General features: G+C 45.1%; 1 protein-coding gene across 1 annotated transcript in view; it reads left to right on the top strand.

Annotated features, from left to right (window-relative positions):
* Positions 1 to 204: 204 nt before the first annotated feature.
* Positions 205 to 27,527, top strand: part of DNAJC11 (DnaJ heat shock protein family (Hsp40) member C11) — a 209,611-nt gene continuing 182,288 nt past the window's right edge. The window contains exon 1 of the mRNA XM_075328892.1: positions 205 to 317. Within this exon, the coding sequence (XP_075185007.1) occupies positions 246 to 317 (72 nt within the window). The 5' untranslated portion in view covers positions 205 to 245. The remainder of the gene's footprint in view (positions 318 to 27,527) is intronic.

A 27,527-nucleotide genomic window follows, 5' to 3' on the forward strand; every position in this document is an offset into this window, starting at 1 on the left:
GATGTTACACACTGCTTTGTCTCTATGTGGCATACCCTGGAGGCACGGGGATGTATGGCGGGTGCAGTGCCGTCGCCCCCGTAGTGAGCCCCTCACACAGGCAGGTGAGCGCTGTCCAGCTGCTGAAGGCGCCATCCCGCTGCAGTTCCCCGCCAGTCCTGCAGGTGGCGCTGTGCGGAGCGTCTTCCCTCCCGGCTGATCTATGTTCTCGCTGCACTCAGCGGTCAAGGTGAAAGGTTGTGAAGATGGCGGCGGCCTTTATGGAGGAAGAAGTGGATAACGATGATTATTACTCGTTATTAAACGTCCGCAGAGAGGTGAGCGTCTGCCTGGGAGTGTGTGCCGGGGCCGGGCGTGCGGTGCTGGAGCGTGTGGCTGGAAGGATGGAGGACAGCCGGTGTCTGCGGCGCCATAGCAGCCGGCATTGTGCGGTGACCCCGGGAGCTGTCACCTGGGTGACACCAAGTTATGTCTGCAGACGAGCCGAGTCCTGGGGACGTCTGATAGTTACGGGCCCCGGCTGTACAGAGTGCGGGGGACGTCTGAGGCTGCAGGTCACATGGAGGGTCACTGGTGCAGAAATACAGCGCCCCCTGCCGGCACTGCACGGCTCATGTGTAATTACTGCTCTGTACCGCACAGTACACCACCTGGCTCTGGCGATAGGGCCCCTCTTGCGCACCCCCCTGCCCCTGGCGACAGTGCCCCTCCTGCGCGCCCCCTGGCGACAGTGCCCCTCCTGCGCGCCCCCTGGTGACAGTGCCCCCCCTGCGCGCCCCCCTGCCTCTGGCGACAGTGCCCCCCCCCCTGCCTCTGGCGACAGTGCCCCCCCCCTGCCTCTGGCGACAGTGCCCCCCCCTGCCTCTGGCGACAGTGCCCCCCCCTGCCTCTGGCGACAGTGCCCCCCCCCCGCCTCTGGCGACAGTGCCCCCCCCCCCTGCGCGCCCCCCTGCCTCTGGCGACAGTGCCTCTCCTACGCGCCCCCACCTGCGTGTCCCCTGCCTCTGGTGACAGTGCCCTCAGACGCACCACCTGCCACTAGTGATAGTGCCCCCTCCTGCTCGCTACCTGTCTTTGGCGGCAGTGCCCACTCCTGCACGCCTCCTGCCTCTGGCAACAGTGCCCCTACCGCGCGTCCCCCGTCTCTGGTAACAGTGCTCTCCTACTTGCTCCTCGACTCTCTTCTTACAGTCCCATCTCTGTTGCTCCCTTGCTTCTCTCGGGACTGGGCCCCTCCAGAGACATTGCCTCTTTTACACCCCCCTCTCCTTCGTGATGGCTGTGCCTTCTCTGTGGCAGTCTCACTTGTCTGGTGACCCTGCCCTCATGTGTTTTCAATGCCCTCCTCTGCTGGCTGTTCCTCATGTAGCTCACTTGCTTCTCTGGTGGCACTGCCTCTGATGCCCCTTCTCCTCTCTGATAACGGTGACTCCCTTTCATTTTTGATGACGGTGCTTTGTCTGTGTCTCCCTCGCTTATCCGGTGACTGCCACCATGCCTCTCTGGTGACTGTGCCTCCACTATGCTGCTTTTTCCTCCTTTTTTGACTCTGGCCCTCTGACTTTGTTGACTGTGCCCTCATGCCTCTGTGGTGACAGTGCCTTTCCTAAATGCTCTCCCCTCTGATAACACTGCTTCACCTGCTCCCCCTCATCTGGCTCCCCTGTACCCCTTTGCCTACCTCCTCACCCCTTTTGTCTTTTTTGACTTTGACTTTTCTGTGTGTCCCCCTTACCTCTCTGATTACTTTGCCTCCATTGTTTTTGAGTTTTGCCCCTATTGCATAATGAATCTCCTCCCCCTGTCGGAAACCTTTTCTCTGTAGTTTTGTGTGCCATCCTTGACTTGGCACATCTGCACCTCCCTTATTTAAGGTGTGGATAAAGAATAAGACAATCCACAACTGAGAATTTACTAAAACATAAACATATGCGTCAGTGTATCTGTACCTGCCGATATATAAACTACTCCTTCTTTCTCTGGAGCCCACTTATTTTTCCTTTGTAGCGCTCCACAAATCATACTGTGTATTGTACTTTTTAATAGATTAGGTCTATACACGTCATAAAAAGATATCAGAAGATGACAATTTTCTATTAAAAACTTAATCAGCAGCAAAGTATATTACACAAAGCTGTATTCCAGCCATTTCACACCAGAATGCCATAGTGTGCACCTTAGCTGCTGCTGCCCCCTAGAATACACACCTTAGCCTCTACAGAGCCCCAAAATACACAATCCTGCTACTGCAGAACCTCCTAATCCACTGTGCTGCTGCAGCAGCCTAACACACTCCCCCCCCCTTTGCTGCTGGAATATTCTATTCACTAAATGAAAAGATGTTCCGCAGCAGCTGAGGTCTGTGGTATAAGTAATATAGTCTCTTTTCTCCAAATGACCAGAATACTATCTGTCCCCTCAGAGTCCTGTATAATTGCACCCTGCCTGCTGTTTAATACTTGTCTGTGATAACAGAATCAGTTGGCGACTGTTAATACTTAGATAATTTACAATGGGGTGGGGTGTACTGTCACACATAACGAGATCGCAGCTGAGTCACGGTTTCTGTGACGCAGTAGTGATCCCGTTAGCGATCTCATTATGTGTGACACTTACCAGCGATCAGGCCCCTGCTGTGAGATCACCAGTCGTTGCAGATTGGTCCGGTCCATTTTCTTCAAAGGCGATGTCCTGCTGGGCAGGACACATCGCTGTGTTTGACACTGTGTGACAGGGTCACAGTGACTGCTGAGATCGTTATACAGGTCGCTACTGCGACCTGTATTGTTCCTGCATCGCTGGTAAGATCTGACTGTGACATCTCACCTGCGACCTCCCAGCGACTTACCTGCGATCCCTATCAGGTCGCATCGTTTTCAGGATCGCAGGTAAGTCGTTGTGTGTGACGGCCTTTAGAATCCAGAAGCTGTATACAAAACTCCAGCTACAACCTATTACAAAACGACCTGGATAAGATATCGGAAAGGGCAGACACTTGGCAAATGACATTTAATGTTCATAAGTGTAAGGGGTGCTTCACACATAGCGAGATCGCTGCTGAGTCACGCTTTTTGTGACGCAGCAGTGACCTCATTAGCGATCTCGCTGTGTGTGACACTGAGCAGTGATCTGGCCCCTGCTGTGAGATCGCTGCTCGTTACACACAGCCCTGGTTCGTTTTTTTTTATTGTTGCTCTCCCGCTGTGACACACAGATCGCTGTGTGTGACAGCGAGAGAGCGACGAAATGAAGCGAGCAGAGAGCAGGAGCCGGCATCTGGCAGCTGCGGTAAGCTGTAACCAGGGTAAACATCGGGTAACCAAGGTGGTTACCCGATATTTACCTTCGTTACCAGCCTCCGCAGCTCTCACGCTGCCTGTGCTGCCGGCTCCTGCTCTCTGCACATGTAGCTGCAGTACACATCGGGTTAATTAAAGCGATGTGCACTGTAGCTAGGAGAGCAGGGAGCCAGCGCTAAGCAGTGTGCGCGGCTCCCTGCTCTCTGCACATGTAGCTGCAGTACACATCGGGTTAATTAACCCGATGTGTACTGTAGCTAGGAGAGCAGGGAGCCAGCGCTAAGCAGTGTGCGCGGCTCCCTGCTCTCTGCACACGTAGCGACGTTATGATCGCTGCTGCGTCGCTGTGCTTGACAGCTAAGCAGCGATCATAACAGCGACATACAAGGTCGCTGTTGCGTCACAGAAAATGGTGACGTAACAGCGATGTCGTTGTCGCTGTCGCTATGTGTGAACCCAGCCTAAAGTAATGCACCTAGGACGGAGTAATCCTATAACTGCGTATACATTAAATGGAAGTAAGCTCGGGACTACAGAACAGGAGAAGGACTTGTGTATTCCCATTACAAATAAGCTGAGCAGCAGCACTCAATGTCAGGCAGCAGCTGCTAAAGCAAACAAGATTTTAGGGTGTATAAAAAGAGAGATTAGATCCCGGGATCCCAACGTATTGTTACCCCTCTATAAATCACTTGTAAGGCCACATCTGGAATATGGGATCCAGTTTTGGGCTCCACATTTTAAAAAGGACATTCAGAAGTCAGAGTCAGTTCAAAGGCGGGAACTAGATTATTACAAGGAATTTAGGCCTCCCGTATGATGACAGGTTGGAAAAGTTGGATTTGTTTAGCTTAGAAAAAAGACGTCTCAGAGGAGATCTCATTTATATATATATATATATATATATATATAAATACATGTGTGGTCAATATAAAAGACTGGCACATGACTTATTCCTTCCAAAGACAATACTAAGGACCAGGGGGCACTCACTGCGAGTGGAAGAAAAGAGATTCCGGCAGCTAAATAGGAAAGGGTTCTTTACAGTTAAAGCATTCAGACTGTGGAATACCGACCACAAGATGTAGTAATGGCAGATACTATAACAGCTTTTAAAGGGAATTTGTCACGTCCAATATGCACCCAGAACCTAGAGCAGTTCTGGGTGCATATTGCTAATCCCTGAATAACAGTCCCAGCCTATAGTAGCACACATAAAAAGATCTTTAGAAAAAGTTTTTAAAGATACTTTATGATATGCTAATGAGGCCAGCAACTAGTTGCAAGGGTGTTAGTTCCCTTGGCTAGTTGGCCCCCTTAGCATGTTAGCACGCCCACAGGGTCGTGCTAAAATGCTAATGAATGTGCAGCGTCAGAGGCATGGTTGCACTTACTTTTCTACTTCTACCGCTCCTGACATTGAATTTTGGCTCCGTGCGCATGATCCACGAACTTCCGGTCATGCGCACTATGAAGCCTGGTGCATGCGTCCCAGCTTCACAATGGTGTGGTGCACATGATTGGAAGTGCGCACTGACCCTAAGCCTGGTGTCAGAGGCGGTGCAACGGACACAGGTACGTGCGTCACTGCTAACGATGATACTGGGAGATGGGCATCTCATAGTATGTTAGTACACCCCTGTGGGCATGCTAAGAGGACGGAATGAGCGCAGGAAAGAACGTCCTTGTGAATTGTCCCTGCGCTTATTAGCATATCATTAAGGATCTTTAGAAATACTTTTTTTAAAGATCTCTTTATGCTACTATATCCAGGGATGGTTAGGCAGGGATTAGTAATATGCACCCAGAACTGCTCATGGTCCTGGGTGCGGATTACACCTGACAGGTTCCCTTTAAAAATAGGTCTGGATGATTTTTTCAGTACATGTAACATTGTTGGTTATAAATGACTTAAGGGGGCTTTACACGCAGCAACATCGCTAACGAGATGTCGTTGGGGTCACAGAATTCGTGACGCACATCTGGCCTCGTTAGTGACGTTGTTGTGTGTGAAACGCAGGAACGACTGTTAACGATCAAAAATACTCACCTTATCGTTACATAGTTACTAAGGTTGAAAAAAGACCTAGGTCCATCTAGTTCACCCTTCCTCCACCAGTTCTACATTTGGTCACAAAGTCATTTATAACCCACAATGTTGTGTACTGAGGAAATCATCCAGCCCTCTTTTGAAAGCTGTTATAGTATCTGCCATTACTACCTCTTGTGGTCGGCATTCCACAGCCTGACCGCTCTAACTGTAAAGAACCCTTTCCTATTTAGCTGTCGGAATCGCTTTTCTTCCACTCGCAGTGAGTGCCCCCTGGTCCTTAGTGTTGTCTTCGGAAGAAATAAGTCATGTGCCCGTCCTTTATATTGACCACACATGTATTTATACATATAAATGAGATCTCCTCTGAGACGTCTTTTTTCTAAGCTAAACATATCTAACTTTTTCAACCTGTCATCATACGGGCGGCCTCCATTCCTTGTAATAGTCTAGTTGCCCGCCTTTGAACTGACTCTAACTTCTGAATGTCCTTTTTAAAATGTGGAGCCCAAAACTGAATCCCATATTCCAGATGTGGCCTTACAAGTGATTTATAGAGAGGTAACAATACGTTGGGATCCCGGGATCTAATCTCTCTTTTTATACACCCTAGAATCGTGTTTGCTTTAGCAGCTGCTGCCTGACATTGAGTGCTGCTGCTCAGCTTATTTGTAATGAGAATACCCAAGTCCTTCTCCTGTTCTGTAGTCCCGAGTTTACTTCCATTTAATGTATACGCAGTTATAGGATTACTCCGTCCTAGGTGCATTACTTTACATTTATCAACATTAAATCTCATTTGCCAAGTATCTGCCCATTCTGACATCTTATCCAGATCTTTTTGTAATATTATACTATCAAGGTCAGTTTTTAATATCCTACATAGTTTGGTGTCATCAGCAAAGACTGACACTTTACTATCAATCCCATCCACAAGGTCATTAATAAAGAGATTAAAAAGAATCGGTCCAAGCACAGATCCCTATGGCACCCCACTGCTGACTATGGCCCATTTAGAGAATGTTCCATTTATGACTACTCTTTGTTTCCTATCTTTTAGCCAATTCCTTACCCAGTTGCATATAGTTTCTCCTAGTCCTTGCTTCTGGAGCTTTAGTATAAGGCTATTATGTGGTACAGTATCAAATGCCTTTGCAAAGTCCAAATAAATCACATCAGCTGCATTACCAATATCCAGGTTTGCACTTACCCCCTCAAAGAACCCCAACAGGTTGGTTAGACACGACTTATCTTTCATGAATCCATGCTGTCTGTCAGTTATTATATTATTTTCTGGAACATATTTTTGCATGTCATCCCTTAAAATGCCCTCAAAAACGTTGCATACTACTGATGTCAGGCTTACTGGACGGTAGTTGCCTGGATCTACCCTCTTACCTTTTTTAAATATCGGTACCACATTAGCAATCCTCCAATCCTGAGGCACCAACCCTGTTACAAGCGAGTCTAAAAAGATAAGATACAGAGGTCTGTCAATTACGGAGCTCAATTCCCTCAATATTCGTGGATGAATGCCATCTGGCCCTGGGGATTTGTCAATGTTTAATTTACTCAGACGTAGGCATACTTCTTCTTGTGTTAAATTAATTATATCGGGTGGTGAACTTTGACTTTTCACTTGTTGAATGATGCCTGGTACAGTCAGTTCCTTGGTGAACACAGAAGAGAAATGCCTATTTAATATCTCAGTCTTTTGTTTGTCCTCTATAACTAACTTGTTATTATATTTTAAGGGGCCAATACTATCCTTTTGTTTTCCTTTTGGCATTAATGTATTTATAAAAGATTTTGGGAATTATTTTAATGTCATTGGCGATTTTTGTTTCAGTAGCTAGTTTTGCTTGTTTGATTTCTTTTTTGCATTGCCTATTGATATCTTTATACTCCTGAAATGCTATTTCTGTATTCTCAGCCTTTAAGATTTTAAACGCCCTTTGTTTTTGTTTTATTATACTTTGTACAGTCTTATTTATCCATAGTGGTTTCTTTTTATTCTGGGACATTTTATTACCAGAGGGTATACGTTTTTTACAGGACTCTAGCAATATATCCTTAAACCTTCCCCATTTATGTTCAGTATCCCCAGTTACCATGACTTTGTCCCAATCTACACATTTAAGCCCTTCCCTTAATTTGTTGAAATCAGCTTTCCTAAAATTCCAGGTTTTAGCATTCCCCCTTTGAAATGTTCTATTGAATATTATGTTGAAGCTTACCATATTATGATCGCTGGTGCCCAAGTGCTCCCGGACCTGTAGATCTGAAATTGTATCCGGTCTATTTGACAGGACCAAATCTAGCAAATTATCTCCCCTTGTCGGTTCATCTACCATCTGAGAGAGGAAATGGTCTTGAATGGTAGATAAGAACTTACAGCTTTTAGCAGAACCAGAAGATTCTATGTCCCACTGAATGTCTGGATAGTTGAAATCCCCCATAATAAGAACCCGATTATTATTATTAGCTGCCTTTTCAATTTGTTCCAGCAATTCATCCTCTATTTGTTCAGGTATGTTAGGAGGCTTATAGCAAACTCCAATTAGCATTTTTCCATTATTCCCCTCCCCATGTACATTTACCCATACTGACTCTACATTGTTGCAGTTCCCCCCAATGTCATCATTCAACACAGGTTTTAGGTTAGATTTGATAAATATACACACCCCACCACCTTTTTTGTCTTTCCTGTCCTTTTTAAATGTACTATAACCCTGTATGTTTGTCACCCAGTCATGGCTTTCATCCAGCCAGGTTTCCGTAATGCCCACCACATCATAATCCATGGTTGACATAAGAGTCTCCAATTCATTCATTTTGTTTGCAAGACTTCTTGCATTTGCCAGTAGTAGACATTTAATAGTATTAACACCTTTATTACTCCTAGCCTCCCTACGTTCCTTGTATGTCCCATCCCCCCCCTAATCCTTCATTGACCCCTATCGTCTCCCTGTCTCTATCTGCTCTATCTATCCCCTTTTTTGCTCCTCTACCCTCCCTCCCCCCCGATCCTAGTTTAAAAGCTCCTCCATCCGTCTCACCATTTTCTCCCCCAGCACAGCTGCACCTGTCCGGTCGTTCCAATCCCGATTATCGTTGCTGCTGCAGGACGCAGGTTGTTTGTCGTTCCTGCGGCAGCACACATTGCTACGTGTGACACCGCAGGAACAAGGAACAACATCGTTCCTGCGGCCGCCCGCAATGAGGAAGGAAGGAGGTGGGCGGCATGTTCAGGCCGCTCATCTCCTCCCCTCTGCTTCTATTGGGTGGCCGCTTAGTGACGCCGCGCGAACCTCCCCCTTAGAAAGGAGGCGGTTCGCCGGCCACAGCGATGTCACTAGGCAGGTAAGTATGTGTGACGGGTATTAGCGATGTTGTGCGCCACTGGCAGCGATTTGCCCGTGACGCACAACCGACGGGGGGGATACACTCGCTAGCGATGTCGCTGTGTGTAAACCCCACTTTAGTGACAAAATGTAGAATTGGTGGAGGAAGGTTGCACTAGATGGCCCTGGGTCTTTCTTCAACCTATGTAATCTCAGGAAAATGCTGCCGAGTAAAGATGGTGACGTTACATTATATGTGACCAGCCCCGATGTGTGGGCTCTGGGGACCCAGGACACCTTCTCCACATCATTGTCTGTCTTGTTCCTGTAAAACCTCACAAGTTGCTGAACATTTGACTCTGCAATAAGAAAACAAACCAATTAAATTGAAGGGCTCTATTTCCAAACAACGTATTTTAACTAAAACTCAAATTATGAGTCTTTGCTGGGCCTCTGGAGGGGAGAAGAACGGCCCAAATTGACCTGAGAGAGAAGTAGGTTGACAATCCTCAAGACCCCCTGTTCCAGTGGTAATTAGTGTGATGGCATGAAAGTGCATAAATCCTAATAATCAATCTTATGAGAAAAATCGCATTGCACGCAAATCAATATTATTCCATGCAGCAGATCCGATCGTTTTTTTTTTTTTTTCTTCTCCTGAGTCGAACCAGACTGAGGAAAAAATCGCAGTATGCTGCGATTGTCAGCAAGTTTCTGATCATGCGCACCCATACAAGTCTATAGGTGCATGTCATCTGAGTGCAGTCTGATGGTTCACATAAGTACAGTCAAATATATGCTGAGACAGATGATCGAGAAATTAAGTTCTTCATCTTCTCAGCACCAGATTCTGTCGGGTGATCATTTAGGCGAAAAGATGAATTTGGGTAATCACCTGCATTAATGAACAAAAAGAAAAGGGGCAAAACAGATATTTAAAGGGAACCTGCCAGCTGCAAATATGCACTTAGCACCACGAGCAGTTCTGGGTGCATATTGCTAATCCCTGCTTAACCGTCCCTGTATCTAGTAGCATAGATAAAGAGATCTTTAGAAAAAGTATTTCTAACAATCCTTTGATATGCTAATGAGCTCAGGGACTAGTCGTAAGGGCGTTAGTTCCTGCCCTCATTCCGCCTTCTTAGCATGGCACCATGCCCATATGGGCGTGCTAACATGCTATTCAGTGCAGAATCACCAGCAGTAATGTACATACCTGTGTCTGCTGATCAGAAGTCCCCGCACTTCTGGTCATGTCCACTAGACCCCTCTGAAGCTGGGACGCGTACACAAGGCTTCATATTGCGCATGACTGGAAGTGCCTGCCGGGCATTCAGAAGCGCAGTCACAGCTGACACATGTACGTGCGTCACCGCTGATGATGCTGCATTGAATAGCATGTTAATACGTCCATGTGGGCATACTAACATGCTAAGAGGGCGGAATAAGCGCAAGAAATAACACCCTTTTGACTTGTCCCTGCGCTCATTAGCATATCATAAAGGATCTTTAGAAATACTTTTTCTAAAGATTTCTTTATCTATGCTGCTAGGTATAGCGACCGTTAGGCAGGGATTAGTAATGTGCACCCCGAACTGCTCATGGTTTGGGGTGCATATTGCACCTGACAGATTCACTTTATGGTGCAATAAAAAAAAGAAAATCATTCCATAAAAAGCCCAAATTGACGATGATGAATCGGCCCCAATGTTTCCTTCCTTTTGCCGGATTTTGCTTATTTTCTTTTTGAGTCTTTGGGTTTTTCATGGTCTCTATCTCCACTCTCAGCCCATACACACCAGAAGAGATTACCTGCAGCCGCACTCCCCTTCACCTTCTTTTACATTTAGGTTTCATTCACACATCAGTGATATTTTTGTATGAAAAAATCTGTCCCAAGTTTCATTATTTTTTGAGTTTCATGAGAGTTTGGTCAAAGTTTCATCCAGATAGGAAATATTTTTTTTTTTGTTTCTCATCTAAGGCTCTGTGCACACTAGGAGGTTTTTACTGCGGATTTCCCGCAGATTTGCTGCATATTTCACTGCAGAAAATGTTCCTAACCTTTCTGCTGTGATTCACCAGCAAAACCTGTGGGAAAAAAAAAATGCTGTGCGCACTATGCAGATTTTGACAGCTATAGGTTTTGCTGTGGCATTCCTGCAGCAAAAATAATTGCATGTCACTTCTTTTCCGCAGATAGCTGCGGGATTTCACTAATGTGAAATCCCGCAGGGAACAATCTGCGGAAAAAACGCACCAAATCTGCAACAAAACGCATGCGGATTCAGGTGTGGGGTTTTTTTGCGTTATTTTTCCCGCGGGTGCAGAAATCTTTCAGAGCCTGCGGAATTTTCTTAAGAAAATTCCATTTTCTAGTGCGTACAGGGCCTAACAGTCTGAATATTGGCTGTCCAATTCTGTTTAGAGACTCATAGATTGGCATTCCCGATTTTGATCTACAATCAGACTTATCTTGACAATTTTGCGTTTGTGAAATGCCCCATCCACTATTATAGGTATGATATAACCTGGTTAACATTAGTACGAGAAATGCTGCCATGAGTATGAGGCCTTACTGTATAACTCTAGATGACTTTTTTTTTTTTTTTGAAGTGTGTGGAGGGGAGGCATTTATCAAGCGCCTGCAGACAGATAAAGTGAATTTAGAGGAGAAAGATTGCACTTTTCCATACAGCGATTTATTACAAATTTTCATGTATTACTGCAATCTAATATGTTTAGTGCACTGTAAAGCATTAGTAAAGTTTCTTCTCTTGTATATCCCCGCCTGGCTGTTCTCTCCAGAAGACGTCAGCTTCCAGCGTTGTCTCTTGTGGCACGGACTTTCCATACGGTTCCAGCCATACTCTGCTTGTAATTTACTTTCCCTCAGATCTATAAAACTATAAACGGGTAATGCATTTTAATGACAGACACTCAACCTGCCCACAGCTCGGTGGGAGCTCGCACCGTGGTGTCACCTTGTTGTCGAGGCTCCTGACCTTGTTGTTGGCAGAAAGGTGCAAACTTCTCCTGCAACAGAATGTGCTTCCCATGTCAATCAATACTTGATCATGGCCGAGACGCCGTGACGTCGGCCCGCAGATGAAGCTGCCGCTCCTGTATATAATGTGTGCGTGAAGCCTGATTGATTCATATGGGAGGAGGATTACGTGCGGAGTAATCAAAGATGCAGATCTACAAAAGGTCATCTGTTTCTATTAATGAAAATCTGGGAACTCCAGGATTGCAGATCCTCTTATGTAGATTTTCTTTCACATTTAAAGGGAAAGATATATATATATATATATATGTATGTATGTATGTATGTATTGTATTGTATTGTATTGTATTGTATTGTATTGTATTGTATAGACCAAAGGTTTGGACACACCTTCTCATTCAAAGAGTTTTCTTTGTTTATATGACTCTGAAAATTGTAGATTGACATTGAAGGCATCAAAACTATCAATTAACACATGTGGAATGAAATACTTAACAAAAAAGTGTGAAGCAACTGAAAATATGTCTTATATTCTAGGTTCTTCAAAGTAGCCACCTTTTGCTTTGATTACTGCTTTGCACACTCTTGGCATTCTCTTGATGAGATGTGAATCTACAATTTTCAGAGTCATGAACATAAAGAAAACTCTGTGAATGAGAAGGTGTGTCCAAACTTTTGGTCTGTACTGTGTATATAATATATATATATATATATATATATATATATATATATATATATATATATATTATATTATATTATATTATATTATATTATATTATATTATATATATTTTTTTCTTTTGGAGATACTGTGAGGTCAGCGGTTGCCACTAATTGTCAAACCCACAACGCTATAGATTTTAAAGGGGTTGTACGCTACGTCCACTACTGGTCTGCCCCTTTTTAGTGCTAAATTGGCCCCAGTGAAATAAAAAAGGACAGGAGCTCCTGGACGGTGCACACTAGCAATTTTGGCACTCTGCTATCCGATGGCTTCATGAGTGCTGCAGCCGGTCAGTGGCCGCTGATGGGCTGCAGCGTTCAGATTTCTATTAGACACGGTGTTGACAATGCTGGAACAGCGCCAGTCCGGGAGTGGAGAATGTTTTTATTTTATTGGGTTTCTCTTCAGTGTTAAATAAGACTATTTCCAGACGTGAACCTCCCCATTAAAGGGAATCTGTCACCAGGTGTTTGCGCCCCCATCTGAGAGCAGTATAATGTAGACAAAGCCCCTGATTCCAGCGATATGCCACTTGCTGAGCTGTTTGCTGTCATTTTGATAAAATCCATGTTTTCTCTGCTGCAGATCTAGCAGTTTTAAAGAGCTCATGAATATGCTGGACTACCTGTAGCAGCCAAGTAGTCCTGCAATGATAATCTCCTGCTGATTAAACAGTGTTTTTTTCAAAACTACACTTAAGCAGCACAGTAAGTGACACATCGTTGGAATCAGAATCTCTGACCCTATCTTATGCTGCTCTCAGAAACCTGGCAACAGATTCCATTTAAGTACAGTGGAAACTTAATTTGCAAAGATCTCCCAAAATGTTTTGGGCGTTTTAGAAAGCTCCGCTGCCTTTTCAGTTTTTGAAGTGGTAAAAGGCGAGTTTCATGGCTCCAGTGAGAACATCAAGATTGTCATTTATGTCACCCTTAAAGGGGTTGTCTTAGCTTAGAAAAGAGGGTTTGCTTTGTGGCTGTCTGGCATTTAGTTTGTTCTATAATAGGACTGAACTGTAATTCCACATATAGCCCAGAGACAAAGGCGGTGCTCTATCTGCAAAGTTAATTGTGGGAAAAAAGAGACACTGGGATTAGAATACAAAGGAGAGACTGTGAACAAAATGGTAGGACGTTTGTGATTGAGTTATTCCGAGGTGACTTTGATTTTCATTGTAGATGCATTAGCAATAAAAAAAAAATTGGTTGCACAGATGGACAGAACCTTTAAAGGCTTATTGCCAACTTGGCAAGTAATCTGTTCTCACCAGGATAGGTGATAACATGCAGATTGCTGGGGTTCTGCCTATCATACCAGAGAACGGGGCTCTAAAATATCCTATTAAGCTGCTCATTCCTTCCACCTCTCCATTCATTGTTTATAGAACTGCTGAGTGACAATCTCTGACAGTCCCATAGACAATAAATGGACCGGTGCTGTGCATGTGCTGCCCAAGTACCATTCTAATGGGGCATATCTAAGGGTACTTTCACACATCCGGATTTTTGCTCTGCGGCACAATACGGCGTTCTGCAGAAAAACCGCAACCGGCTTTTGTAACGCCGATTGCGGTTTTTTTTGCATTGACTTACATTAGTGCCGCATTGTGCCGTAGGGGCTTGCGTTCGGTCCGGTTTTTGCCGCATGCGGCAGATTTAGCCGATGCGGCGGCCGGATCGAACGTACCCTGCAACGTTTTTTGCTCCGGCAAAAAACACCGCATCGCGCCGCATCCGGCCGCTGCGGCGCATTTTTCAATGCATCCCTATGGAGGCCGGATGCGGCGCGATGCGGAAAAAACCGCATCCGGTCGCCGCATGCGGTATTTTCCACTGCGCATGCTCAGTAGCATGCCGCAACCGGAAAAAACCGGACCTGCCGCATGTAAAAACGTATGCAAAGGATGCGGTGTTTTCACCGCATCCGTTGCATAGTTTTCACAGCCGGATTGAGCCGCAGGGCTCAAACCGGATGTGTGAAAGTAGCCTAAGTCCTGTTCTTGTAATCAGTTGAGATCCTACTGGACAGACTCCCAATGATTGTGTAGGTAGGGGATGCTTTGCAGTTTTTGGATTATGGCCATGTGCACACGTTGCTTTTTTTCTAGCGTTTTGGTTACACTTTAAACTGCAGGGTGTCATTGACAAAATGCATGCGTTTTACTTCCCCAGCAAAGTCTATGATAAATCAGAATTTCCATCCGCAGTTGCTTTTTTTAGGCAGTGTTTAGTTTGACAAATATTTGTCAAAATCGTTGCCTAACAAAAATCAGCATGCCACTTTTTCATTGCGTTTTGTGAACATTTTCCACCCATTGAAATGAATGAGGTGTGTCCAAAACGCAACCAAAATGTTTTGCACTGCATCTTGGTTGCATATTGGATCCTTTTTTGTCAACAAAAACGCAGGTCACCAACTTTTCTCCATTCTGTCTGGCTCTCTGTCTCTCTGCTTCATACTCATCAATCACCGGCGTAGCTGCCACACTGCTCCCGCGCCCTCTTCTGCTTCTGAAAGTGCCGGGCGCTCATTAGACTTATCTCATATTCACTGCTTCCCCCGCCCTCCAGCACCTATGATTGGTTGCAGTCAGAAGCACCCCCCCCCACACACAGAGTGACAGCTGTTTGACTGCAACCAATCATAGCCGCCGGTGGGCGCGTCTATATCATACAGTACAATAAATAAATAATTAAAAAAAAACGACGTGCAGTCCCCCTCAACTTTTATACCAGCCAAGATAACAGCTGGGGGCTGGTATTCTCAGGCTTGGGAGACCAACGTTATTGGGAGACCTCCAGCTTAAAAATATCAGCCAGCAGCCGCCCGGAATTGGCACATCCATTAGATGCAACAGTCCCGGGACCTTACCTGGCTTATCCCGATTGCCCGGGTGCGGTAAAAATCGAGGCAATAAGGAGTTAATGGCAGCCCATAGCTGACACTAAGTCCTAGATTAGTCATAGCAGGCGTCTATGAGATACCCCCCATCACTAAACTGTAAGTGAAAGTAAATAAACACAAACACCCAAAAATCCTTTTTTTTTTTTTTTTAAATAAAAGACAAAAAAACACCCTCTTTCACCACTTTATTAACACCCCAGATACTCCTCTAGGTTTGGCGTAATCCACATGAGGTCCCATGACGCTTCCAGCACTGGTACATCTGACACTCGCATGCAAGCGTCCAAAGAGCATTACTGCTCGCTGTGCGTTCCACGCAGCAATTGAATTGAGTTGCGCTATCAGCGGTGACGTCACACGGGGTACCCGCGGCCACAGCTGAAGTCCTCCACCTGTGACAGCAAATCATCCGAGTGACTGAAGTGAACCACGCAAGCTGTGCTGCTGTCACTGAAATCAGGCGACGACACAGACAGAGCTGCGCGATGAGAATGAACTCGGGTGAACCTCTGATGTCACAATTGCGGGCCCCGCACTACTGCCTGTGTTGCGGCACTGACGTCCGAGGTCCACCCGAGTTCAAGACAGCACCTAGAGACAGAACCGCGTGATGACAATTAACTTGTCTGGTGAACCTCTGAAGTCACAGCTGCGGGCCCCGCACTACTGCCTGTATCGCAGCACTGACATCAGAGATTCACCCGAGTTCATTCTCATCACGCGGCTCTGTCTTTGTCTGCTTTCAGCTGCCAGTCATGCTCTATGGTGCTGCTGTGACAGGACAGGGATGTAGCAGAGCTGAATCGCCGTGGGACAGCACTGTCAAAAACGCATCCAGAACGCATCCCTCCTGGTCTCTCTCCCCCCTCTCATCCCCTCTCTCACCGATCACGGGCGCGACGCTGCACAGCTGTCACAAAGCTCCGGCGGCTTTTTCTCTTTTGAAAAAGCCGTCCGCCCATTAGTCAATCTCGTATTCACTGCTTCCCCTGCCCACCAGCGCCTATGATTAGTTGCAGTCAGACCCGCCCCCACGCTGAGTGACATCTGTCTCACTGCAACTAATCACAGCCGCCGGTGGGCGCGTCTATATCGTGCAGTACAATATATAAATAAATAATTTTAAAAAAACGGCGTGCAGTCCCCCCCAATTTTGATACCAGCCAAGGTAAAGCCACACGGCTGAAGGCTGGTATTCTCAGGATGGGGAGCCCCACGTTATGGGGAGCCTCCCAGCCTAAAAATATCAGCCAGCAGCCACCTGGAATTGCCGCATCCATTAGATGCGACAGTCCCGGGACTCTACCCAGCTCATCCCGAATTGCTCTGGTGCGGTGGCAATCGAGGTAATAAGGAGTTAATGGCAGCAGCCCATCGCTGCCACTAAGTCCTCGGTTAATCATGGCAGGCGTCTCCCCGAGATACCTTCCATGATTAACCTATAAGTGAAAGTAAATAAACACATACACCCGAAAAAAATCCTTTAGTTTTAATAAAATAAAAAAGCAAAAAAGAAAATATCATTACTTACAGCAAGATGGAATTGCAGCTGTATATTGCTCAGGCCAAAAGACTACTACTCCAGCAGGATACAGCTAAACCCCCACTAGGTGGAGGCAACACAGGTGCAGGTGGAGCCATTCACACTCACTTCCAAATATGGAGGAGGTGATGGCTGGATGGTAAAACTGCACACTGGTGGCTTGCATAGAGCACTGTTCACACTAGCAGACGCACAGTCACAAACCCGCAGCCTATTAGGTGACGCCCATACTATTAGATCAGGCGGGCTGCCAAGCCGTACCCCCACTGCGCGCTACGTAGGGACAGAAACTCTGTCCCTACGTAGCGCGCAGTGGGGGTACGGCTTGGCAGCCCGCCTGATCTAATAGTATGAGCGTCACCTAATAGGCTGCGGGTTTGTGACTGTGCGTCTGCTAGTGTGAACAGTGCTCTATGCAAGCCACCAGTGTGCAGTTTTACCATCCAGCCATCACCTCCTCCATATTTGGAAGTGAGTGTGAATGGCTCCACCTGCACCTGTGTTGCCTCCACCTAGTGGGGGTTTAGCTGTATCCTGCTGGAGTAGTAGTCTTTTGGCCTGAGCAATATACAGCTGCAATTCCATCTTGCTGTAAGTAATAGTAGTTTTAATAAAAGACAAAAAAAACCCACTCTTTCACCACTTTATTAAAATCCCCAAATACCCCTCCAGGTCCGGCGTAATCCACGCGAGGTCCCGCAACGCATCCAGCTCTGCTACATGAAGCTGACAGGAGCGGCAGTAGAACACCGCCGCTCCTGTGAGCTCCACGCAGCAACTGAAGTGAATCGCGCTGTCAGCGGGGACGTTACTGAGGTAATGTGTGTGTGTGAGTGTGTGAATGACGGGTGTGCTAGTGCTGGTGTGTGTGCGGTGATGATGAGGGCTGTAGTGTCGGGGGGGGTGTGCGGTGAAGATGAGGGTGGTAATGTCGGGATGTGTGCGGTGATGTCGGGATGTGTGCGGTGAAGATGCGGGCTCTCTCTTTATCTCTCGGCTAAAGAAAACTTAACGCAACGCGTTATTTCACTGGAATCCGTGGCCTTTATTATCACACTTTTTGCAAGGCATCCGTCGCATGCGTTACACAACGCATTGTGACGGATGCCGTTCAACGCAAGTGTGAAACTAGCCTTATGGTGTTTTTACTCCAGTTTATAGGGCATGGCTACATCCTCCTGTAAATTAATTTACAGAGTTAGAGTCAGCGCTCCTTCTGCCAGGCATGTTACTATAGTACGGTCCCTGGCGAGGTGCATGGAGATTCTTAATGAATTTCCGCATCTTATTCTCAGACCCAACACCAGTCTTAAGGGTACTTTACACACTACGACATCGCTAGCGATCTCATTAGCGATGTGAAATTCTAGATCGCAAGTGCAATCTTTTGAGGTCGCACATAGGTCATTTTACGCATGTGCGATCTCAAAAGATCGCACTTGCGATCTAGAATTTTACATCGCTAACGAGATCGCTAGCGATGTCGCAGCATGTAAAGTACCCCTTTGGCTCAGTTCACATGTCCTGTAATCATCTGTTAGAACGGATCCTGCAGAGATCCATTGGGAAGAATGTTTTGCAAACACATCTTTCTTGTCTGTTGTTAAATAACTGATGTCTGCTGGATCAATTTTTTTTTTTTTTTTTTTTTAACAATAGTGTATGGAGAATGGAACCGTTAATGGATTGCTATTTATTTTGGATTTTGCTTTTTTTTTTTTTTTTTTTTTTTTTTTTTTTTTTTTACAGGATCCATTTCACATAGAAGATAAATAGCAATTCACTAACAGATCCGTTTTCAATTGACACTAATGTTAAAAAATGGATACAGCAGACATAATTTTGCCAACAGATCTCTGCAGGATCTGAGCCAATGGATGATTACAGGACATGGTAACACAGCCTTAAAGAGGACCAACCACCAGGATTTTCCTATATAAACTAAAGCCAGTGCTATACTGGCGCTATCATGCTGATTCTATACATACCTTTAGTTGTGAGATCGGATGTATACTTTCTGAAATACAGGCAAGTAAAGTTTGTGAAATGCACTGTTACTTGACTGATAGCAGATACAGAATATCTAATAGGAGTGTTGGGTTTTGCTAGTTATTCCCGCCCCGTCTGCTGGCCTGTCCTTCCTCCTTCTGTCCTTCCTCCCCTATAATAACAGAGACAGGGGGAGGAAGGACAGGCTGGCAGGCAGGGGTGGGTATAACTTGCAAAACCCCACCCACCTATTAGATATTCTGTAGCTGCTATCAATCAAATAACAGTGCATTTCACAAACTTTACTTGCCTGTATTTCAGAAAGTATACATCCAATCTCACAACTAAAGGTATGTATAGAATCAGCATGATAGCGCCAGTATAGCACTGGCTTTATATTATATAGGAGAATCCTGGTGGTTGGTCCTCTTTAATGACTGATACCTCGGTATGCACACACCCTACAGCGGTGAAGCCCGGCCATAACCACCCTCTGATTCTTCCAGCAATGTATACGTAATCCTCATTACCGTTATTTATCCGCGGATTATCATTGTTTATCCAATGTAAATGCAATTTCCTTGTATAGCACCTGTTCAGCATAGATAATGGCGCATTATTATTACTTAGAATTATATGTATGTTTGTCTGCATCTCGGCCGCTCCATACGGTTAATCCTATTAATTTGGTGTTTGTCGGCACGGAAAATTTTCTGAAGAAATATGAACGTCACTTGTCAAGAAGAGAAGAATAATTACCCGTCCGCTTCGTATCTTCTCCTTTTTTTCCTCCTTTTTTTTTCCGCAAGTCGTCTCTATCGACAGTTTCCCAGCATCGCGCTGTCTCTTTCAGCAGCTATAAATAAAGCTATTCTTGTTGCCAATCTATGCATTTGGAGACATAAAGGGAATTGACAAGGAGCACATTGGAAGGTCAAGACAAAAACGATGTTCTATACATCATAACGAGAGCAAATAATGCTAAGTAAGGCAGAAGGCGTCGGATCAGCGCTGCATTTTTTAGCTCGTCTTGTATTGACTAATATATTTTTGCCGTCCTATTTTTTTTTTTTTTTAAGAATACATACGTTTGGCTTGAGCTTTGACAGCTGTTGATATAATATCTCAGCAAATTGAGCCAGGAATATCAATAGGTTGTAATTTAACGTGAAAAGTACTGAGGTCAACATAAAGAGAAGTCTTTCACTGTGACAGAACAAAATAAGTCAAAATGAATAAAACATGGTAAGGTGATGAGAGGATAGGAGCTGTACCTCTGCCAGATGGACCCCGTGGGCCTTCATTTCAGACGTGTGCCCTTCCTCAGTTGTATTTAAAGCTGCGGAGAACGCGAGATGGGTCCTTAGAATATGTGAATATTTACTTTTTGAAGTCTACTTGATATGCTCCCGGGCAGCCACACTTGTAAGTCCCCGCTGACCACCTCCACCATTCAATAACTCCAGTCCTGCCGGCCTTGAAATATTTCATCCGATGAGTTCTTAAGGCAGAAGACGACTTACAACGCATTTTTAACTTGGGCTAAATCGTATATAATCTGGGACAAAGAAAACTTGAACTAAGGAAAAGGAGGACGCCGTTCGCGGAGTATAATGGACCGTTGTAATTCATCCCAAAGTCAATGACCGACCATTAAGGAGAAGAACTCATTCACTCTACCATGTCCTCTGTGTTTTATATAGTTAGTGTTACGGTCGCCAAGGAGTGGCGTACATCCGGGATTCGACCCACTGGGCAGTACAGCGGACTCCCCTGGAGGAGCTAACCTAGAGCTAACCCCTATACAGGGATTTTCAGGCGCAGCCCCAAAGGACATAAATGCACGACTGCCAGGACCAGTGGTGCCGGCTCTTGCGGACGGGTGAGACTCTGAAGTCCAGTGTGGATGTGAAGGCACAGACGGGACGGCTCGAAGTTGTTAGAAGCTCAGATGTGACAGCATGGAAGTGGTGGAAGCTCAGATGTGACAGCATGGAAGTGGTGGAAGCTCAGATGTGGCAGCATGGAAGTGGTGGAAGCTTAGATGTGGCAGCATGGAAGTGGTGGAAGCTCAGATGTGACAGCATGGAAGTGGTGGAAGGTCAGATGTGACAGCATGGAAGTGGTGGAAGGTCAGATGTGACAGCATGGAAGTGGTGGAAGCTCAGATGTGGCAGCATGGAAGTGGTGGAAGCTCAGATGTGACAGCATGGAAGTGGTGGAAGCTCAGATGTGGCAGCATGGAAGTGGTGGAAGCTCAGATGTGACAGCATGGAAGTGGGGGAAGGTCAGATGTGACAGCATGGAAGTGGTGGAAGCTCAGATGTGGCAGCATGGAAGTGGTGGAAGCTCAGATGTGACAGCATGGAAGTGGTGGAAGCTCAGATATGACAGCATGGAAGTGGTGGAAGCTCAGATGTGACAGCATGGAAGTGGTGGAAGCTCAGATGTGACAGCATGGAAGTGGTGGAAGCTCAGATGTGACAGCATGGAAGTGGTGGAAGCTCAGATGTGACAGCATGGAAGTGGTGGAAGCTCAGATGTGACAGCATGGAAGTGGTGGAAGCTCAGATGTGACAGCATGGAAGTGGTGGAAGCTCAGATGTGACAGCATGGAAGTGGTGGAAGCTCACATGTGACAGCATGGAAGTGGTGGAAGCTCACATGTGACAGCATGGAAGTGGTGGAAGCTCACATGTGACAGCATGGAAGTGGTGGAAGCTCACATGTGACAGCATGGAAGTGGTGGAAGCTCACATGTGACAGCATGGAAGTGGTGGAAGCTCACATGTGACCGCATGGAGGTGTTGGTAGCTCAGACATGGCAGCACAGAGGTGGTAGTAGCAGCACGGAAATGGTAGCTCAGACTTGGCAGCACAGAGGTGTTGGTAGCTCAGATGTGGCAGCACGGAAGTGTTGGTAGCTCAGGCGTGGCAGCACAGAGGTGGTAGTAGCAGCACAGATATGGTGGTAGCTCAGACGTGGCAGCACAGAGGTAGCTCAGATTTGGCAGCACAGAGGTGTTGGTAGCTCAGATTTGGCAGTATTGAGGTGGTGGTAGCAGCACAGAGCCGGTGGTAGCTCAGACGTAGTGGCACAGAGACGGGGGTAGCAGACTTTAGGAAGAGACACAGATAGTGGCTACAGGTAACTGGTACTAAAACACAAGACGCAGGGTTAGACACAGTGATGGGTACGGGACCTGAGAACTAGCAACGTACTACGGATAGACAACGTTGCTCAGGTGCCTCCCTTAAGGGGAGCCAGTCTTAAATACCTTCGGGCTGATAGCCGACTTCAAGGATCACTTCTGGGTAATGGGACACCGGCCCTTTAAGTAACAGGGTGTGGCCACACGTGCACCCTATAGGCACTTCCAGAAGGCCTGTGTGTGACCTAGAAGCAGAAGCAGGTGGAGGCCACGGCAGACCTCAAGGCAGGAGCGGGGCACATGGGCCTGGTCGGCAGGTGAGGAGAATGGCACCCTCGCTGCGGCCTGGTAGCAGGAATGTGCGGGTGTGCCGGGACCGGTTGCTTCACATAGGTTATTAAAAGACTTTATATATAAAGAATTATATATTTTGTTAAGTCATTTATAACCCACAATGTTGTGCACTGAGGAAATCATCCAGCCCTTTTTTAAAAGCTGTTCTAGTATCTGCCATTACTACCTCTTGTGGTCGGCATTCACAGTCTGACTGCTCTAACTGTAAAGAACCCTTTCCTATTTTGCTGTTGGAGTCGCTTTTCTTCCACTCGCAGTGAGTGCCCCCTGGTCCTTAGTACTGTCTTTGGAAGAAATAAGTCATGTGCCAGTCCTGTATATTGACCACACATGTATTTATACATATAAATGAGATCTCCTCTGAGACATCTTTTTTTCTAAACTAAACATATCCAACTTTCCCAACCTCTCATCATATGGACAGCCTGCCATTCCTTGTAGTAGTCTAGTTGCCCGCCTTTGAACTGACTCTAACTTCTGAATGTTCTTTTTAAAATGTGGAGCCCAAAACTGGATCCCATATTCCAGATGTGGCCTTACAAGTGATTTATAGAGGGGTAACTATACGTTGGGATCACGGGATCTAATCTCTCTTTTTATACACCCTAGAATCTTGTTTGCTTTTGCAGCTGCTGCCTGACATTGAGTGCTGCTGCTCAGTTTATTTGTAATGAGAATACCCAAGTCCTTCTCCTGTTCTGTAGTCCCGAGTTTACTTCCATTTAATGTATATGCAGCTATAGGATTACTCCGTCCTAGGTGCATTACTGTACATTTATCAACATTAAATCTCATTTGCCAAGTATCTGAGATTTAATGTTGACAATGTTTTATCTCTGGTTTTTAACAAGTGGAAGGAACACCTCTAGTATAGACTATGGACATGCACACATGGCTTTCATTTGTTGTTGTCAATCGATGATACACCAATTTGCAGATCAAACTCATCCATTGAAGTGAATGGGTCAGTGAAAGAAATCAAATGATAGCACTTGGTTGCCATCCATGTGTCATCTTAGTGCCGCACATTTTTTTTTTAATTTTTTTTTTTTACATTAAGGGTGGGAGAAGTTTGAATTTATTTTTTTTGCATATGAAAAAAATCATATTCCACATAGATGATGAAAATGGATCCATGGGTCAAAAATAGATTAAAATTAGATCCCGCGCACATAGGAAAAACTTTTTTTTTTTTGTATGCAAAAAAATGTTTGAATAAGGCCTATAGATAACCACAAGGTGCTGTTGGTCAAAAGGCCAAAACTCCACTAAACAATTATTCTAAAATTAAACCTCAATGCTGGGTCTTAACATTTTTTTAATCTTTTACTGAAGAATAGTCCGAAGCTCCTGCTGACCTCCAGAGCGGTTACTAGTGCCTCTACTTACAGGATGTGACTCAGGATCAGTAATGTAATGTGTGTACACAGTGACTGCACCAGCAGAATAGTGAGTGCAGCTCTGGAGTATAATACAGGATGTAACTCAGGATCAGTACAGGATAAGTAATGTAATGTATGTACACAGTGACTGCACCAGCAGAATAGTGAGTGCAGCGCTGGAGTATACTACAGGATGTAACTCTGGATCAGTACAGGATCAGTAATGTACCGGTATGTACACAGTGAATGCACCAGCAGAATAGTGAGTGCAGCTCTGGAGTATAATACAGGATGTAACTCAGGAACAGTACAGGATAAGTAATGTAATGTATGTATACAGTGACTGCACCAGCAGAATAGTGAGTGCAGCGCTGGAGTATACTACAGGATGTAACTCTGGATCAGTACAGGATCAGTAATGTACCGGTATGTACACAGTGAATGCACCAGCAGAATAGTGAGTGCAGCTCTGGAGTATTACTCGAGATCAGCACAGGATATAATGTGTAATCATATTGACTGCACCTGCAGTCTCTGAAGTATTTATTACATGCTGGAAATTTGCATCGGTACATAAGGATTTTGGCTCTGAAGTATGAAGGGTGTAATTCAGAAACAATTAAAGATAAGTATTCCAGTGTAGTGACGATCTTACCCATCCTTTTTGTGTTGAATGTATACCTAGATACAAAATAGTTATGATGCCTGGAATATAGATGTTCTGTATACAGTATATACAACTGTGAATGCGATTATATCCGGAGCGTAGAATGAGGCTGGCTGCACTGCTGCCGTCGGATTGTCACACTTGTGCTACATGTCAGTGACGGGCACGCACAGCCCGGCTCACACACCACCCCTGCCCAGCTGAGCTTATGATCTGATTTCTTTGGCCTAAGGCTTCGAGAGATAAAAAGACTTGCCCAAGGTCACTCTGGCATCATGCGGGCCTGTTTTGCTTTCTTGCTGCCTGTCACAGTTCTGATGGGGGGTTTTTTTATTGTCAGTCCTGACTGTTTCCTTTTTCTCAATAATTTATCTTTTATATTCGTCGTGCTGAACCTGGAGCTGGGAATCTTCGCTTTACCTTGGGCTGCCTGCGGTCTACGTCCTGGATAAAAATAATATATTTCTAAATTTAATCTGAACAAAACCTAAACCTTCCGTATAGATGTAGAAAACAGTATATTTGCAACTTCGACATATGTAGCAGAAATGGGTTAATTGGTAGAACTGCTGCCCTGGCCTCTGCCCCCTTCCTTTGGCAATTACATGATATATAGAAATACAGTGAGGACAATAAGTATCTGATCCTCTGCCGATTTTGTATATTTTCCCACCTACAAAGTATGGAGAGGTCTGCAATTTTTATGGTAGGTAACTTCTACTGTGACAGCAGAATCCAAAAAGAAAATCCAGAAAATCATATTACTATTTTTTAAATAATTAAATTGCCTTTTATTGCATGAAATAAGTATTTGATACAATAGAAAAACAGGACTTAGGATTTGGTAGAAACCTTTCTTTGTAGTTAGAGGTCAGATGTTTCCGGTAGTTCTTGACCAGGTTGCACACACTGCAGCAGGGATTTTGGCGACTCCTCCATACAGATCTTCTTCAGATCTTTCAGGTTTTGAGCAACATTGAGTTTCAGCTCCTCCAAAGATTTTCTATTAGGTTCAGGTCTGGAGACTGGCTAGGCCACGCTAGGAGCTTGAAATGCTTCTTACGGAGCCGCTCCTTAGTTGCTCTGGCTGTGTGTTTCAGGTGATTGTCATGTTGGATGACCCAGTCACGACCCATCTTCAATATTCTCACTGAGGGAAGGAGGTTTGTGACTAAAATGTCGCAATACATGACCCAATCCAGCCTCCCTTCAATACGGAGCAGTCGTCCAGTTGCTTTTCCAGAAAAGCACCCCCCAAAGTATGATGTTACCACCTTCATGCTTAACAGTTTGGACAGTGTTCTTGGGGTTGTAGTCATTCTTCTTCTTCTTCTTCCTCAAAACATGTTGAGTAGAGTTCTCTTCTGACCACATGACCTTCTCCCATGCCTATTCTGGAACATCCAGATGGTCAATGGTGAACTTCAAACTGGCCTGGACATGTGGTAGCGTCAGCAGGAGGACCTTGCATTCCCTGCAGGATTTTAATCCATGATGTCATTGTGTATTACTAATGGTAATCTTTCAGACTATGATCCCAGCTCTCTTCAGGTCATTGACCAGATCCTCCTGTGTAGTTCTGGGCTGATTCCTGACATTTCTCAGAATCATCCTTACCCCACAAGGCGAGATCTTGCATGGAGCCTTATACCAAGTAAGATTGACAGTCATCTTGTGTTTCTTCCATTTTTGAATAATTATGCCAACAATTGTTGCCTTCTCACCAAGCTACTTGCCTATTGCCCTGTAGCCCATTCCAGCTTGTGCAGGTCTACAATGTTGTGCCTGGTATCATTAGACAGCTCTTTGGTCTTGGCCATGGTGGAGAGGTTGGAGTGTGATTGATTGTGTGGACAGGTGTCTTTCATACAGATAAAGAGCTCAAACAGGTGTAATTAACACAGGTAATGAGTGCAGAGTAGGAGAAAAAATAACAGGTCTGTGAGAGGCAGAATTCTTGCTGGTTGGTAGATGACAAAACACTTATTTCATGAAATAAAATGCAAATTCATTATTTACAAATCAACAATGTGATTTTTCAGGACTTTTTTTATTCTGTCATAGTTGAAGTTACGTACAATAAAAAAAATACAGACCTCTCCAGTCTTTGTAGGTGGGAAAACTTGCAAAATCGGCAACTTTTTTTGGGGGGAAGGAAAGGGGGGGGGGGGGGCGTATGGGTGTACAAATGGTTTTTCTGGCATTTTTATTTCTAACAATCTATATATGATCTATATATGGGCGCTCAGTGGTGATTCAGGCACATGAACTCCTTTAACGTGATCCTTGGTTGAATATTCTCGCTCACGTGATCAGTTGATTTTCAATAGTAAGTTAGCGCTGTAATTAAAAGGTGTATGTATGTATTCACGAGCTGTGCCTTTCTATATCATCATGCACCTCATATCAATTTAATCCTTGTCCCGACCCCCGGAGCCCGCTCTGTGCGGAACGGTGGACGGATTGTGACCCGGGTGAGCCGTTTACAAGCCGAGCCGAGTTTCCCCACTACTCGCCGTACATAAGAGCTGAGTAATGTTGATGTGTTTGCCGTCTGAGTCGCTGCAAATGAAACCACTTATCTCTGCACCTGCCGCTCTATCATCTTAATGTTTTCTTTGGAATATCAGGCACTTGATGCATTAAGCCTGTGGTTTGCAAAGGAGGCTTTTCACATTGACAATATCTCTCAGGACACATACAAGTATAAAACAGGCCTGCAACATGATTCAAAATATGCCGCAAAACCCATGAAATAATAACTACTGTCCCATACTCTGTAGAAATAGTAAAAGCCATCAAGATTTATCATAAAACCCAGGCAAAAAATGTGTGTATAGCGTCTCAGACATATAAACCACTCAAAAAAACCCCACTGGATCCAACTTTTTATTCTAAGTTGGATACGATATATTTAACCCCTTACCATTGGAGCCAATTGTGACCCGAATAATGTGACAACTTTTTTTTGTCTTTTGCGCTATAACTTTTATGTCTGTTGACCGAACAATATTGGTCCCTGTAATTGTTGTATAACACAATTTTGGGGCATATATATATATATATATATATATATATATATATATATATATTATTGTATGTAAAATGTATGC

The sequence above is a fragment of the Anomaloglossus baeobatrachus genome, chromosome 11 (genome assembly GCF_048569485.1).
Source record: "Anomaloglossus baeobatrachus isolate aAnoBae1 chromosome 11, aAnoBae1.hap1, whole genome shotgun sequence".
Taxonomy (NCBI): Eukaryota; Metazoa; Chordata; class Amphibia; order Anura; family Aromobatidae; genus Anomaloglossus; species Anomaloglossus baeobatrachus.